Raw genomic sequence first — 18,026 nt, forward strand, 5'->3', positions numbered from 1 at the left:
TATTGCTCTGCAGATTTCATCTTTTGTCAATAGGGCCCCTCTAGCTCCCTAGTCTGTTCCTCGGTTAACTGAGGGATTGGCAGCTCAGCAAGGAATGATTCCATCAAGGTGGTGTCACTCTGAGCTGTGGTGGCATATAGAGCGGCAAAGAAGTCCAGGAAAAGTGTCAATACCTGAGTAGGCTCCATCATAAGTACATCACCAGGGGAGCCGAGTGAAATCACCACTGGAGGTCTCTTCTCGCAATGCTCCAGGTAGGCCAACAACTTCCCAGCCCTCTCCCCATGTTCAAACGACTTGTCTTAAAAATGTTTACGCCTGGACTTTTAATAATGTAACTGATCCATTGCCCTAGAGCAGGCATCACTAAATGGCAGACCGCTGTCCGGTTCTGGCCCCAGCAGCCATACTTCCCGGACCGCAGCCTCGCCAAATAGTTGCCTGTGTGTTCCACTCCTCTACCCGCCGCTGGCTCGTCTGCCTGCTGCTATGTTCACAGCATGTCAGGAGCGATGTGCACGGGTTTGTCTGTCCCTTTGGTATCGTATCACCTCACTGCCCCCCATCTCCTTTTTACACAAGGCATGCAGCATGGCCACTCTAGACAAAGGGCAGGACTTTTTAAGTTAAAAAGCAGGTGATTAATTGCTACTCAGCGGGGCGGTCCCAGTAATCAATCACTAACCTTTAACTTGAAAAGTCCCGCCTGTTGTCCAGAGCGGCCACGCTGCTTTGCACGTCTTGTGTGAATAAGGTAGGGTTCTGTGGGAAGGGGGGGGGGGAGTGCTGTGCTGTTATAAGCACAGGGGTCTGTGAGGGGGGACCGGTATGTGAAAGGAGGGGACCAGTCTGTTATGGAGGTCTGAGATTAGGGGCCTGTGACGTGCAAAGGCGGCTGCGCTGTGGAGGATATGATGTGGAGTCATAGCACCAATATGACACTCTGACCACCGCTAGAAGAAGAAAAATTCCGACCGGACCCCCGTGCATTTTAAATTCACTACCCCTGCCCTAAAGCATAATTTAAGGCTATCAGCCTCATCTGAAGTGGGGTCCAGCGATACAGTTTTTTTTCTAACATGTTGGTATTGGATCTTTCACTTGGATGTTATAATATGCCTTGAGTAAATACAGCTGGATAAAAACAAAAATTGTGTTGGTTTTCATGTTAGGCTGCAAAGCAACAAAATTAGGTGGGGGGGTGATTTTCTATACCCACTATATGGCTGCAATGTACTTCTGTTACTGGCTTTAACAGAAAAGGAAAAAAAAAACTACACCTTCACCTAGACACCACCACACACACTCTTTACAAGTATAAAGCCACATTGTTGGGGAGATATACACATACCACACTCACTCTATACTTCCATCAGGCAAACAAAAGATACAACACACAATGCATGAAACATTTTACAAATCGGGCTATATGCTCACATGAAGTGAAGCAGTTACACTACAGGAAAGAAGAAGTCAGCTGAGTTATATGGTTAGACATAATATTTTTACAAATTGATGCCATCAGTAGATGTGGGCCGGGTATATTGTAGATGGTGATAAGCCTCGCAGACAGTGCAGAAAATCCATGTCAACAACATCTCAGTATAACCGATTACTCAAACCCTGTGCATGGTCAAATGTCAACTACATAACTTTTTATTGAATAAATGAACCTTAAGGCTCGGTTCACATATGTCCGACCACGGTTCCAGTGGAGGTTTTTAAAAGGAGTCTGGTGCGGTTTTGTTCACCAGTTCAGGTGCCAATTTTTACTTGAGATCGCACCCAAACCAAGTGTAAAAAAAACACACATGACTCCGGACCACAGCAGCCCCCAACATATGTGAACTCTACTGAAAGCCATTCACATGTTATGCGAGTTGGGTGCGGTTCAAAATGCATCCAATTTTCATATGTCAACCATGCCTATATTAAAATCCAGCTGATGGTTACAGAAGAGATGTACGGGGTACATAAAAACAAAAAAACCATCCATATTAGTTTGAGGCAAGCTGGCCCAAACTTACAAGCCAGTTGGACTTTTGGCAGGATCAACTAGAATGCTTTTGCACTTTTCAAAACACATACTGCATAGCCAATTGCTTTTATTTAACACATGGGAGCATAAGAAAAGTTCAGTTAGGGGTCCTGCCCATGGACATTTACAGCATTTTATATTTCTAGTGCTTTCCCACATCTAAGGAGATGAGATGAAGGTGCCACATACAGCTTTGCCTTACAAGTGAATGGCTGTACACGGCCATACTTTTGTAAAACAATGATGCTTCATTGTAACACACACACACACACACACACACACACAAAAAGAGACACAAAGCAATCAGGCAACAGGCTAGGGGAGAAAGGGTGGATGGTACAGACCTGTGTGTAGAGCCCAAGCTATCCTGGTATAATATACATCTTGCTTAGGCTGATTTCACACTTGTGCGAAGTGAAATTCACATGATTTTGCTCTGCGACTTGAAGCGATGTCTGTCTATGGACCTCACGCTGCAACGTCAGATTAGTGGATTATGACTTGTCATGCGACTTTGCAGTCCCAAGTCGCACAAGTGTGAAAGGGGCCTTATCGGCATCAAGAAAAGGTGTTGCATTTTCACCTGCAGATTCCGCCATCCATCTTGTTTGTGTAGATAGATGGGGGAATTTTTTTGTAATGCTGGCTGAGCGAGAAAAAAAAAAAAAATTAACAAAAAAACAAAACAAACACTGTATGGCCAGCTTTACTAGTTGCCCGCACGCAGTTCTAGGTGGTTTCAGCTACATAAACAAATGGCCTATTCACACTGCTATAGAACCCCTGTGAATGAGGCTCTATTCTCTTATTTTTGCATGTAGCCACTTCTAACTATCAGCTAGCACGGATGACACGACAGGAAAAAAAAAAGTACACTTAAATGTGCAACACACATGAAAGGAAGTTTTCTTAATATCCTGTATGTCAGCACCTTGTCTCTAAACCTTTGCACAAGAAAGGGCCCTCTACAGAATGATTATACAGCATTATTTTGCACAATTATGCATTTAGCACAAACAAATTAAAAAACACATTAATTAACCTCATCTTGGCCTATTGGTACTGCAGCAGTGATCTGTCTGCTCCCAGCTCAAGCAATCACTTTTTTTATCCTAGGACGTCAGGTGTAAGCCCTTTACAAAACAATCTAGAGGGGGCGACTGGGTACAAAGAAGGTGAATGCATTATATACTTTCTTCAGCTCTGTGTATACAAAGGAGCATGGGGGAGCTCAAATGGGGGTGGTATTGGCACAGCCCCAAATGATCCACAGTGACTCAAAGGGATACGGGTCAGAAATATTTTGACAGAATAAAGGTGGATAAAGCACCTGGACCAGATGAGTCCACCCACGGATCCTAAAAGAACTGAGCTCTCATTTCAAAGCCATTGCATCTGATTTTTTAGAGACTCAATGACTGGAATAGTACCACTGGATTGGCGTAGGGCCAATGTGGTTCCTAAATTTAAAAAGGTATTAAAGTATTTTCCAAGCAACTATTAGACCAGTTAGTTCAACTTCTATAGTTGGGAAGATACCAGCAAGTTCAATAAAAGACCACATAGACGAGTTCTTGCTGAAAAAAAAAGTGGATGTAAAAAAGTGGATGTAAATCCAATTCATGAAATTTGAGCTGGGCACATATATCTGCAGTATTTTGTTATCTCTCTTCAAATAGCCAAGTCCTGTAGCTCTCTCCTGCACCATTCCTCTGTTATCAGCCTGTAACCCCTAACAAATTCTCAGACATGTCAGATAAAAGCAGCCTGACATTTCTGTCAGGGGAGGTTGCTATAAACAAATTAGGAGGGAGCTGGCCCTGTTACAAAACACCTCAGAGTCTCTGCTTATGTGGAGAGGGGGTGTGTGTGTGTCTTTCCTCCAATCAGCAACTTTAGCTATCTTGGCTGTATGCCCAGACATCACACACTGTGTTAAACAGGAAGAGAACATTTCCTAACATTTCCTAACACAATCACAAAGGTACAGTATATGGCTCCTAAATGGTGCGTCTTTACGGCAGCAGCCGGTGATGTCACCAGCGCATGTGCACTGGGCTCTGAATGGACTGTGCTATCCAATCAGTGCCACGGCTCCCGCATGCACAGAAGAGACGTCATCGTGGGTCGGCCATTCATATAGCCGAAGCTTGCAAACCCAGAAGGAAGACGGGTAAAGATGGAAGCAATTTGTTTTGGTGCGGTTTACTACAACTTAAAGGGGTTGTAAAAGTATTTTTTTATTTCCCTAAATAGCTTCTTTAGTGTAGTCCTCCTTCACTTACCTCATCCTTCCATTTTGTTTTTAAATGTCCTTATTTCTTCTGAGAAATCCTCACTTCCTGTTCTTCTGTCTAACTCCACACAGTAATGCAACACTTTCTCCCTGGTGTGGAGAAAGCCTCTTGAGGGGGCGAGCAGGAGTGTCAGGATTAGAGGTCGACCAATATGGGTTTTTCTCTGGCCGATACCGATGCCGATATTTCAAAATTGGGGCGGCCGATGGCCGATATTTTAGGCCGATATTTGCGGCCGATATTTTAGGCCGATTTTCTTTTCTTTTTTATTATCTCAGAAAATCTAGGTTGGGGAGGAGGTTATTGTTTAGGGTGGAGAGGTGGAGTGCAGCCTATCAGTGCCCACCAATGCAGCTCACCAGTTTAGCCTATCAGTGTCCATCAGTGCCACCTCATAATTATTAAAAAAAGAAAAAAAATACAATCTTAGTCATTTTAAGGAGGGGGTACAGAGAGGTGGTTGTGGAGGAGGGGGGTACAGAGAGGTGGTTGTGGAGGAGGGGGGTACAGAGAGGTGGTTGTGGAGGAGGGGGGTACAGAGAGGTGGTTGTGGAGGAGGGGGGTACAGAGAGGTGGTTGTGGAGGAGGGGGGTACAGAGAGGTGGTTGTGGAGGAGGGGGGTACAGAGAGGTGGTTGTAAAGCTACCTCTCTGTACCCCCTCCTCTACAGCCACCTCTGTACCCCCCTCCTCTACAGCCACCTCTCTGTACCCCCTCTACAGCCACCTCTCTGTACCCCCTCTACAGCCACCTCTCTGTACCCGCCTCCTCCACAGCCACCTCTCTGTACCCGCCTCCTCCACAGCCACCTCTCTGTACCCGCCTCCTCCACAGCCACCTCTCTGTACCCGCCTCCTCCACAGCCACCTCTCTGTACCCGCCTCCTTCACAGCCATGTGTTGTGGAGAGGGGTGGGTGGTGCTGGGCATGGGTGGGGATGCATTGTGGAGAGGGGTGGGTGGGGATGCATTGTGGAGTGGGATGGATGGTGCTGGGCGTGGGTGGGGATGCGTTGCGGTGATGCGTTGTGGAGAGGGGTGGGAATGCTTTGTGGAGAGGGATGGATGGTGCTGGGCGTGGGTGGGGATGTGTTGTGGAGAGGGATGAATGGTGCTGGGCGTGGGGATGCGTTGTGGAGAGGGGTGGGTGGTGCTGGGCATGGGTGGGGATGCATTGTGGAGAGGGGTGGGGATGCATTGTGGAGTGGGATGGATGGTGCTGGGCGTGGGTGGGGATGCGTTGTGGTGATGCATTGTGGAGAGGGGTGGATGGGAATGCGTTGTGGAGAGGGATGGATGGTGCTAGGCGTGGGTGGGGATGTGTTGTGGAAAGGGATGGATGGTGCAGGGGATGCGTTGGAGTGGGGTGGATGGTGCTGGGTGGGGATGAAGATGATTGTGTTGCATTGTGAAGATGGATGAGGATGACTGTGTGGGAATGAGAGTTACATTGTGAGAAGGATCTCCACAATGTAACTCATTTCCACCCAAAGTCATCCTCATCCATTTTCTCAATGCCAGCCTCAGCCAGGTTTCCCTTTTAAAAGGAGTTTTAATAAATTCTGCAGGGGGGCACAGTAGCACATAATTTGGGCAACTTACCCTCCATACATGCTGGTATCATAATCCAAATCTATCTGCATGCACCTAATAGGCTAGGTGCATGCTGATGAGCTGATCAGCCAATCATTGTTTAGAACTTGGTGTAATGCCAGCAGGGAAGGAAGACATTCCTGCTGGGGGGAGTTACATTAGTCAGGCAGCAGTTGTAAGCCAATGATTGTTTGTTTTTTCCCTGTCCCTAATACAGCAAGCCGAGGGAGGGGGCGGGGCACGGCTGGCGGCGCGATGCCAGTGAAATCTATGTCCCTTCTGTGGTGGCCGTGCAGATGGAGGAATCGGATACATGGGAGTGGGGTCAGTACTGCAGGGCAGGCGGCCATGCGGGCCGGACACTTTAGCCGCTAATCGGCCGATGCCGATTTCACAAAAACGGCCAAATATCGGCCGACCGATATATCGGCCGACCGATATATCGGCCGACCGATATATCGGCCGACCGATATATCGGCCGACCGATATATCGGCCGACCGATATATCGGCCGACCGATATATCGGCCGACCGATATATCGGCCGACCGATATATCGGCCGACCGATATATCGGTCTACCTCTAGTCAGGCTGCCCACTAACACAGCTTTTTCTGCAAAGTAGAGTGTCCTGACCCTCCTGCTTGCCCCCTCCCCCCTCAAGACATGTGCACTACTCTTAAATTTGTGTGAACGCAAAACCAAATTCATAAAAGCGGGTGTGCTGGTCTCTTTAAAATAATCAGAATAACTGATGCATCAACTAAAAATGTATACATAAACGTGCAAACTGATCTTTAATACTACATGCCACAAAATATAATGATCAAAAGATCTTTGGGAAAAAAAAAAAAAAAAAAAGAAGTGTCCAAAAATCTGAAATGGTTTCAAGTTCACACACATGAAATATTGATTTATAAAGAGATAAGCGCACCCATTTAATTTCAGTAGATCTTTTTTGCAAACTCAGCTTGGTCCAGCTTCGCTCAAGGTAAGTGTCCATGTTGGATATCTGGAGGATCACTGGGGATGTTGGGGGGGAATCATATGAATCAGCGACACTACACACATATATGGACAGCTGTGATCTTCTTGGTTCCCCCTCTGCACACAGGGAACCTGACCCCAGGAGCCCTCTGGATATCAAGCAAGGCTGAATAAAAAATATATATCTGGCGTTCAGCGTTAACCACTTACTGCCCGTGTTACAGCTGGAAGACAGCTACAGCGCGGGAGTACCTTTTAGGGAGTGCGCACATGGACGTTCTCCCGTGATCAAATAAAGGGCCAATTACAGTTGCCCTTTATCACACGTGCTCAGCTGGGTCCAATGACAGCTGATCACGGATGTAAAACTTAAGCTGGCGTTTCTTTCCTTATGCCGACAGCGTGTGGAGAGAAGACGAGAGCCGATAACCGGCTTGTGTTAAAGTGACATAGGCAATGATAACCAGGGCATTAAATCAGTGCAGGAGAAAAAAATAAATAAAACATTTACTGGTTTGCAAAATTGTATACCAAAACTATGAGAAAAAAAAAAAAATATCTTCAAAATTGTCTTTTTACATTTGTTTAGAAGAAAATAAAAAAAATTAAAAAAAAAATAACCCACTGGTGATTTAGTGCCAATAGAAAGATCCATTTGCGTGAAAAAATTAAATACAAAATTCATATGGGTACCGCGTTGCAATTGTCAAAGTGTGAAAGCGCTGAAAATTGGCCTGGGCAGAAAGGGTGTAAAAGTGCCCAGTAAGCAAGTGGTTACGCTTCCTGAAGAGGAAATATGAACAAAAAAGAAAAAAAAACACAAAAGTTCCTCTCATTTTGTACTGGATAAAAGCATTTTGATGTACATCACACTTGCTTTATTGGTTGTGAAGGACCTTGAATGGGAAAACGCAGCACAAACACATTTCATTACCGCACACCAGTAAAAAAACAGTAGTTAACAAGTCCAAATCAATTGAACCTGCTAGGTCTGCTAAAGTGAATAGAACAATCATCAGTAGAAAAAAGGTAAAAGTAAAGGCCCAAATGCCTATACTGTACTTGTCTTTAGAGGCCTATTCACACTTGTTTATTTAGGCTAGGTTCACACTAATGAGATTTCAAGGCATACTAACAAAACGACAATCTGCCTTTTTACATATGAAAAAGGATTAAGCCCTGGTTCACACTGGGTACGATTTGGAACGATTTGAGATGCGATTTGACATGTCAAATCGCATCTCAAATCGGCGGCAATTGTCGGCAATGGCACTGTCCTAATCAGTGCGACGCCGCATCTGCGATTTCAAAAAGTAGTTCCTGTACTACTTTTTGCGATTTCGCGCCGCGATTTACATTAAATTGCGGCCGAAATCGCGGTTTTACCGATTTTACCGCGATTTTAAATTCTCAGCAGTGTGAACCTAGGCTAAAGGTGGAGCTGGAGCTTCAGGTCCTGTTTTTTTTGCAGCTTAAAAATGGCTCAGCCATCTACAGCTCAAAAACGTCATGGTGGGCATGAGGCCATAGACTAACATGGAGAGCCGTTTTTAAGCTGCAAAAAAACGCTCAGAAAAGTGGCTGTAAAACTGTCTATGGAAATAAAGTCTTAACATGTAACAGTCTGTCAGATTTACATATACTGTATTTAAGCATACAAGCTTCGTTTTGTGTTGAAAATAACTATGAAATCTAAAACTCCAGTGGGTGCAACAAGATTAGTCTTTTGCTGATCCGAAAAAGGATCCGATCTGTGACTCTGATCAGAGGATCGATCCGATCCGTGAGTTTTTTGATCCGTTGCACCCATAGATAGGAGTGCAGTTAGTTTTGACCCATTATCAGCAGAGAGCGAGCTAAAGTCCCCTCTCTGCTGAGTCAGCCCATGCCCAGCATGATCACGACCATGGAGTCGTGATCCACCCAGACCTGGCAGATCCCTGGACCAACAACCGGCTTAATGAGCTGCTGAGAGCCTGAGCCGGCCACTCTCACCCCCTTGTCAGCCAGCGCTTGAGGAGGGGACCGAGCTTGTGATCGACAGTCACAAGCTTTCTGCTGGGGGAGCTGTGAGAACCGAACGATTGGCAGTGTTCAAACCTCGGTTCTCAGTGCAGAGGCGCTGGGGGACTGATGCAGCCACTTAAGCAAGTATAAATCTAAGAGGAAAAACAAAAAAAAAACAAAAAACACACTACAACAATGAAGAGCCCTGTACACAGCAAAGGTTGAACCACGGGTTACAGGAGGATACGGTTTGAACAGCATCACCAGAACTGCATAAGTGAATGCTGGAAAAAAAAAAAAAATCTGTCAACTCATCACTGTTGTGAAAAACAGATAGTAAGGTCACATGGAGGTAGGGGAGCATTTGAAAGATGAGAACATAAACCCAGGGATGAATGCTATGCAGCAAACTTATTACCCTGAATGGTGAAAGACAACAAAAGAGTGAATTTTTTTATTTCATTTACCACCCCTCCCCCTCCACACTGTGCATAAACAAAATTAGAGACAGACTAGCATACTTGGGAGGAGTATGTAACCAATGATACATTTTTTTTTATTAGACCGCACAATAAACATGTTTCTCAATTAGGCTGCATTCTCACTAAAGCATTTCAGGGGAATTTTAACAGAATTGCACCAAGAAATTAACCAAAATGTAAAAAAAAAAAAAAAGAAAGCCACTATCCTCTTTTGAACTATAATCAAATCTCTAAAATTGACAGCACTATCCGTTAATGTGCCAACACCCTCTACCACTTCTCAAAATTGATTGATTGATTATATATATATATATATATATATATATATATATATATATATATATATATATATATATATATATATAAACTAGTATACAAGTGCAATATGGGACATTCAAAAAAATAAATAGATACACACGCGCAAGACATGCCGAAGTTCATACAAATTAAAAGAAAGTCCCAAAAGTAGTGAAATAATAAAGCTTCTTCACAAAAAATAAATATAAAACCTTTAGGTATACACCAAACAGCCAGTCCAATCCACAAGTACTGGAATATGCAGTTCGGTTTTGAGAACCAGTTCTTAAAAAGGATATCGGGGAACTGGAGAAAGTACAAAGAAGGGCAACCAAACTGATAGGAGGCATAGAGGAGCTCAGCTATGAGGAAAGTTTAGAGGAGCTGAATTTATTCTCATGAAAAGTGGGAGGTCCACCCAGAAATGAAACTTCCACTGATCCAGTTCCTCCCCCAATACGGTGTCACATTGGGCACCTTTCATGGGGATATGATCAACAGGAAGAAATATATAAGGGTGAATACATAAAGTGTATAATGAAAAAGTTCACTAAGGCAGGGGTCTAAAACTGGTGACCCTACAGCTGTTGCGAAACTACAAGTCCCATGAGGCATTACAAGACTGACCAATACAAGCATGACTCCCACAAGCAGAGGCATGATGGGACTTGTAGTTTTGCAACAGCTGGAGAGCCGCCAGTTTGAGACCCCTGCTTTAAGCTCATCACAGAGGGGGGGGGGGCACTCTATGTCTGAAGGAAAAGAGATTTTATCTCTAAAAACAGAAAGGTTTCTTCACAGTAAGAGCTGTGAAATAGACTCCCTCTGGAGGTGGTTCTGACCAACTCAGTAGATTGCTTTAAGAAAGGCCTGGATACTTTCCTAAATGTACAAAGTACCCAGTTATATTAACATTTATAGGTAAAGTTGACCCAGAGAACATCCGATTGCCTCTCGGGGGATCAGGAAGGAATTTCCCTTGCTGGAGCAAATTGGATTATGCTTTGCTGGGGTTGTTTGCCTTCCTCCTGATCAACTGTGGGTATAGGATTATGTATATAGAATTGAACGATCCCCTTGATGTACTTGTGTCATTTTTTAACTTCACTTATGTAACTACTAGTTGGACTCACCAGAACTCTATGCTGGTAAAATAAACCAGCTAATGCGCATCACTTCCGCTCCAAAAGCATCACCCGATCTCAATTTTGTATATGCCACAATCACATGAAGAGAAAAAAAAAAGGGAAGAAAGGAAGCTTCAAACCTTTCATTTTTAAAAGATATAATATATTCACATTTGCGTGCGTCTCCACTGAGTTTAACCAGTTAATGAACCCTTCACGCCGATATAAGTCGACAGAAGGGCATGGCTGGGCACGTACCTGTACGACACCTTTAAGAGCCCAGCCGTGGGTCGCGAGCGCGCCTGTGACCTGGTCCAGGTCTCCGTGACCACGCCCACGGGACCCAATCACTGCCGGTGTCCCGCAATTGGGTCACAGAGAGGAAGAACAGGGAGAGGTGAGTGTAAACAAGCCTTCCTAGTGTGGCTGTCACCAATAGTCTGTTCCCTGTGTAAGGGTACGACGACCAGCGACATCACACTCACAACCACGCAGTAAGAACACTCCCTTAGGGTACACAACCCCTACAGCGCCCCCTCCTGGTTAACCCCTTCACTGCCCGTGTCCTTTTCACAGTAATCAGTGCATTTTTATAGCACTATTCGCTGTGACAATGGTCCAAAAAAGGTGTCAAAAATGTCCGCCATAACGTCGCAGTCACGCCGCCATTACTAGTAAAAAAAAAAAAAATTATTAATAAAAATGCCATAAAACGATCCCCTATTTTGTAAACGCTATAACTTTTGCACAAATCAATAAACGCTTATTGCGATTTTTTTTTTACCAAAACTATGAAGAAGAATTTGGCCTAAACTGAGGAAAAAATTGATATATATAATATATATATATTTTTTTTTTTCTTTTTTTTTTGGGGGGGATATTTATTATAGCAAAAAATATTGCATTTTTTTTTTTTCAAAATTGTCGTTCTGTTTTTGTTTATAGCGCAAAAGATAAAAAAAAAGTGCATTTCTGCTAAACAAAATTGTGTTTGAAAAACCTCTGTGTAAATACAGTGTAACAAAAAAAAAAAAATTGCAACATCCATTTTTTTTTCCCCGGGGCCTCTGCTTTAAAAAACAATGTTTTGAGGTTCTAAGAAATTTTCTATCAAAACATACTGATGGTTACATGTAAATAAAAAGTGCCAGAAAAGAACTGGTCATTAGTGGTTAGTCAGGTGCTCACATTGCATAGTTCTGGTAAATGATCTGGTAGTCGATTGTACAGTCAGATTGTAATGTGTATGTTGGCCCGTACAGCAAGTGATGCTCAAACGTCGTCATACTATGAACAGCCAGTACTGTCAGACATGAGTACTTGGGGAGTTTCCAAGTGTCAACAAGCTTATCGCCAAGGCCTCCCAGCTCTGTGCATGCGGCATACAAAAGCGACGCTGAACAAGTACTATTTACATGCATTGATTTGCACTAGGCAGCTCAAGTGTAGCTGCGAGGAGGCTTAAACCCACACAGTTTGTATACTTTTATGTATTTTTTTTCCAGCCAAAAAAGATTTGTAAAACCCAAGGCAGGGACTTCAACTGAGCTGGAAAAGAGTGAAGAGAGGAGCACTGATGAGGGGGCTCACTCATCAATCCACCTACAGCAAGAATGACAACAAACTGACTGGCTCACACAGCTGGCCTTCCCTTCCAGAAAATAAATAAAATAAAACCCAAAACACACTTTGGAATACCCAAAAACAGAGTCAATAGAGATCTATACAACCAGAGTGTAAGATGTATCGCCTGCTGCAAAGCGACAGTAAACAATATCCCTGGTCTCCAAAAATACACATCCAAATGCATCCACTACTTAATGGTCCTGTAATCTATTTTTCATGAAATGGTTTCATCTTGTAGTTTTTTCCCTCTTAAGATCCTCCCAAACAACACACACACACACACACACGTGCACTTCTCTGTGTACACTACAAATCTTATAAAGTGCTTTTGGAGTCCATAGCTGAATAGAAAGCGTATTTTAACCAGTTCACAGCCGCACTATAGCAGATTTAATGCTACAGGGCAGCCAATCTGTGCAAAATTGCGTATATATATGCGCGCGATTCTGCAGTTCCGCATGGGGTGGCAGTGCGTGTGCTGCTTCTAGTGCGATTAGTCACAGCAGAAGCCAATCAGCGGGTGCTGGCCAATAGAGGACCGCAAAAGGATGAAATTCTGCCTATGTAAACAAGGCAGAACTCTGTCCTGTCAGCAGGGATGTGTCGGATCTCATTTCCCTGCAAAGCAGGGAATAAAATCCAGCACATCCCTTAGTACAAACACTGGTTAGGCACACATTTAACCCTGTGATTGCACTAGATGTTAACCCATTCCCAGCAGTGTTGCCAACCTACCAGATTGAAATTTACTGACACAACACCCAAAATTTACTGGCACCGCTATGTTTTTACTGGCATTTCCAAAAGTTGCCAAATTACAGTTGTAAGTGCAAATTTCAGGCTACAAACAGGTACAATATGCGATAAGCAATGTGATTTAAGGACGATATTAGGGTAAAAAGCACATTTCTTATTTTATCTTCAATATAGTAAGTGGCTCAGGGACTTCCTCCCATCCCACAGACCCACACACTAGGCTCTGGCCGGACCGCTCTGCTCCCTTCCCCAATGACACCACACAACACGCTCAGGCACCACACAACACGCTCAGGCACCATCTCTGCCAAATCCTTTCCCGTCGGGACCACCCAAACACACTGTAGCAGGCACTTGGATGGTCCTGGCTGGCTCCAGACAAGCCATATTTTATACTGGCAACCTTTTCCACTTACTGCCAGGACAAAAGTGACCGTTTTTTACTGGCTGCCAGTAAAAATACTGATGGTTGGCAACAGTGATCCCCAGGCAGTCATTAGTACAGTGTATATTTTTATTTTTATTAGCACTGATCACTGTATTAGTGTCACTGGTTCCCACAAAGTGTCAGTTAGTGTGTGATCATTTGCCGCAATATCGCATTCCCGCTATAAGTCACTCCCATTACTAGTTTAAAAATTAGAAAATAGATAAGATGGGGATATCTATCTATCTATCTATCCACACACACACGTTTGTAAAAGCTATAATTTTTGTGCAAAACATACATACACTTTTTTTACCAAAAATATGTAGCAGTAGATTTTACATTATTGGATAGGTTTTATAGCAGAAAGTAAACTATTGTTTTGTTTGCAAAATTGTCACTCTTGTTTATATATAAAAAATAAAATAACACACACACACACACACACACACACACTTGATCAAATACCACCAAAAGAAAGTCATTTGTTGAAAAAAAATATATATATAAAATGTAATTTACGTACAGCATTGCATGACTGCGCAATTGTCAGTTAAAAGTAACGCAGTGCCGTATAGAAAAAAAATAGCCTGGTCAGGAAGGGAGAGGTAAATCTTCTGGAGGTCAAGTGGTTAATTCAGAGTTTAGTGTCACTTTAAGCATAAAATTCCATTTCACAAGATTGTTCACACGTAAAATTTTTATATAAAATTAAAACCTAATATCAACAAGATCCTGTACTTTACTCAGGGCTCAGTACATGGCTCCTTCCCACCTACACTCAGCTATAAAATCTGCCGACTAAACAGCGAGAAAGATAATCTCAGGACAAGTCAGGTGAAGAGTGCGTCTCAGCCAGCACAACACTTATGACAGGCTCAGGAGGTACTTATTTCAATGACATTCATCATAACAATGGATCACACATCTGACTTTGTATACATTTTTTTTTTTTTTTTTTTTTTATTATTTAACTGTGGCCCATACAGTCGAAGCCATATGGACCCATCTTGGCCCAAGCAGCCGAAGCCACAAGGACCCAACATCCTCAGACAGACTGCCGAAACAGAACCCTCCTCGGTGAGGCTCCCCCGAAGGGAGACCCCATATGAGCCAGCGAACTAAGCCAGAAGGCCATGTCCACCGACTTCCGGAGCAGGCCCGAGGATCAGCACCCTACTCGCCACACATAAAGTGCAAGCACCAAACAAAAAAAAGACAAAAACGTGACAAAAAAAAAAAAAAAAAAAAGAAAGTGGGGGAGAAGAAAGGTGGGAGATGTGAGTAGAAAGTGACCAACGTGCAATACGTATACGTGACTTTGTATACATTGGTGAAGTATAGGTAAACTTCTTATATTTTAGGTAGAGAAGGAACAGCGCCACTGTCTGGTCTGGGTTGCCATCTATCCCCATTATGTAGACTCACCCTCCATTTGTCCTGCACCCATTGACGGGAAGTCAAAATTTTACAGGTGTGACCAGAACAAGAGGCGAGGGCAACTCTCCTAGTAGGACACCTGACCCAAAGAATACCCCAAATGGCATACAGGCAGGAAAAATAAATAAAAAATCCAAGTATACTTTTTGGAACAGGTTAAACTTTTACACATATTTAGGGTGTAATGTGCAACATTCTCCTTCATCTACAATTTCTCCCCTCCATGTGACAGCAGACACCCTCCCCTGACCCACGGTCACATTTTGACAACAGAACCTGCACAGCTGCATCATTCATAGGAATCTGAAGAAAACTACAAGTCCCATCTACCACCGTGGCAAACGTCTTGTAGTTCTCAGAACAGAGCCAGAAAGCCCGCACAGAATTACAAGCAGTGTGTGCGCAAGAGCCTGGCATTGCACCCGTGAGAGGTTTAAACTTTTTCCTACCCTGTTCAAAAGGTAAACCTGTTTTGGCTATATTGTGTTGTTCAGAAAATACAATTAGCAGTCTTCAAATAATATACATGTAGAATTGATAAGGACAAATCCATCCAAACAACAGTAACTAAAAAGGAGCACAAATCAGAGGACACATCATATAAAGCCAATGTCATGTCCTGTTCTTTCCATACAACTCAGGGATCATCTACAAGAAATGGGCGCCTTACCAGCCATGGCTCATTTCCAGCAACATCCTGACCCAACCTGTGTGAGCTACAAGACTACATACACCTGGCTGGGTGCACCAAGCCTGCGCTCACCTGACCAACTGGCACACACCTGGCCGGGTGGTACACACACCTGGCTGGGTGGCATGCAAACTTGACCAACTGGCACGCACATCTGGCTGGGTCAAGCCTATGGCTAACTGACCCACTGGTGCACACACCCCTGGCCGGGTGGTACTCAAGTGAGCACAAACTCACCTGGCTGGCGCACGCATACACACACACACAACCAACTGGCAGGGTGGCACCCACACACCTGGCTGGATCAAGTCAGTGCTCATTTGACCTACTGTCAGACACACATCTGGCTGGGTCAAGCCTATGCTCACCTGACCAACTGGCGCACACACCACCAACTGGCTGGGTGGCGCACTCTCTCACATCTGACAAACTGGCGCACACACACACACACACACACCTGGCACACCTGACCAACTGGCACTCACACCTGGCTGGGTGGCACACACTCACACCTGACTAACTGGCACACACACCTGACCAACTGGCACTCACACCTGGCTGGGTGGCGCACACTCTCACACCTGACCAACTGGCACACACACACACCTGACCAACTGGCACTCACACCTGGCTGGGTGGCGCACACTATCACACCTGACCAACTGGCACACACACCTGGCTGGCACACCTGACCAACTGGCACACACACCTGGCTGGCACACCTGACCAACTGGGTGGCACAACCAACTGGCACACACACCTGGATGAGCCCCCCCCACCACACACACACACCTATTAGGAGGAGGATGCTGAGCTCAGCAATACACACCAACTTTATCCTTGCCATACATATGGCCAGCCACCTGATGCGAGAGGGGGACGCAGCCATTGAGTAACTTGTCGTTCCTGTGCAGTTCCTTGTCCCCGGGGGTGCGCTGTCGGGAGTCCGGGGGTTCAGCGCCCCTGTGCTGGTGTTGGGTTGCCATCCTGCAGCAGATGGGGGGTGGGGGGGGAGATAGTGTGCGTCCAGGTAACAGGAGCGGCGTCACCTCCCTCACCGTCCGCTGCCCATCCTCCTCACCCCCAGCATGCCGACACTCGCTGTCCCTTCCCCCGGCTCACACACACGCGGCCGCCGACAGCACGACAGGGCGCAGCTGACAGCCTCCAAGCCTCCTGCGTCACCGCGTTACTTTTCTGGCAGCCCGAGCCCGCCTACTTCTTGCCTGTAGACGTCACGGGTGCGCTTTCGCACACTGTAGACGAGCCTCAATCCCCGTTCAGAGAGCTTCAGAGGGGGCGTGGTATCGAACGGGACGTCGCTAAGTGGGAGTGTCTGCCATGCAAATCACAGCAATGGGCTTGGCGGTGTTTGCTGAGGTGGTGTCAGTGCTGTGTGTGTGTGTGTGTGTGAGATGGAGGGGAGGGTGAGCTGGGTCAGTTACCAGGCTACAACTCAGGTGAATGTACTGCTTACCTGACTGGATACAGGAGGGAGCTAGTCATATGACACACTCCCCACATGGCCACTCACCTCAGGCCTGTAAAATCACCCTGCGCCATTGACATGCCTGTAAGAATTCAAACATAAGCTAGGAGCTTGTTCTATGGGGCACACAGCCCCCCCCCATACCCTGACAACATCCATGTCATCTATTTAGTAAAATAAATAAAGTTTGTAGTATTTCCCCCTAAGCTCACATAGCGTCAGTCTCTGAAATGTGCCTGCCCATGGAGCAGCGGCTTCCAGGCATTCAGGAGGCTGAGACATTGACAGTATGCCAAGTTTTTTTTTTTTTGCTGTACATACCTCATATAGCTATTTTCTTACCCGGCTTCCGGGTAGTGAATCCCGCAGGAGTGGGTGTTCCTATGCCGCAGTTAGTGATTGACTTGATGACAAAAACTACCCCCCCCCCGTCGCATAAGGAGCGTCACGAGTTGCCGAAAGAAGCCGAACGTGGAGTCGGCGCTATATGGCGCCTGCGCACCGATGTTCGGCTTCTTTTGGCAACTCGTGATGCTCCTTATGCGACGGGGGTGGTAGTTTTTGTCATCACGTCAATAACTAACTGCTGCATAGGAACGCACTCTCCCACTGGATTCACTACCCTGAAGCCGGGTAAGAAAATAGCTATACGAGGTATGTACAGCAACAAAAAAAAAAAAAATCGTCATACTGTCAATGTCGAGAGTGAGCTCAATGTAATGTTAGAAAATTGTTTTTAGGGTGAACCCAAGCTTTAATGCATAGGATGCAT

General features: G+C 45.0%; 1 protein-coding gene across 1 annotated transcript in view; it reads right to left on the reverse strand.

Annotated features, from left to right (window-relative positions):
• IPMK (inositol polyphosphate multikinase) overlaps positions 1-16,983 on the reverse strand; it is a 55,630-nt gene extending 38,647 nt beyond the window's left edge. The window contains exon 1 of the mRNA XM_040362077.1: positions 16,595-16,983. Coding sequence (XP_040218011.1) covers positions 16,595-16,751 — 157 coding nt within the window. The 5' untranslated portion in view covers positions 16,752-16,983. The remainder of the gene's footprint in view (positions 1-16,594) is intronic.
• Between the last annotated feature and the right edge of the window lie 1,043 nt (positions 16,984-18,026).

This window comes from Rana temporaria, chromosome 8, assembly GCF_905171775.1.
Source record: "Rana temporaria chromosome 8, aRanTem1.1, whole genome shotgun sequence".
Lineage (NCBI taxonomy): Eukaryota > Metazoa > Chordata > Amphibia > Anura > Ranidae > Rana > Rana temporaria.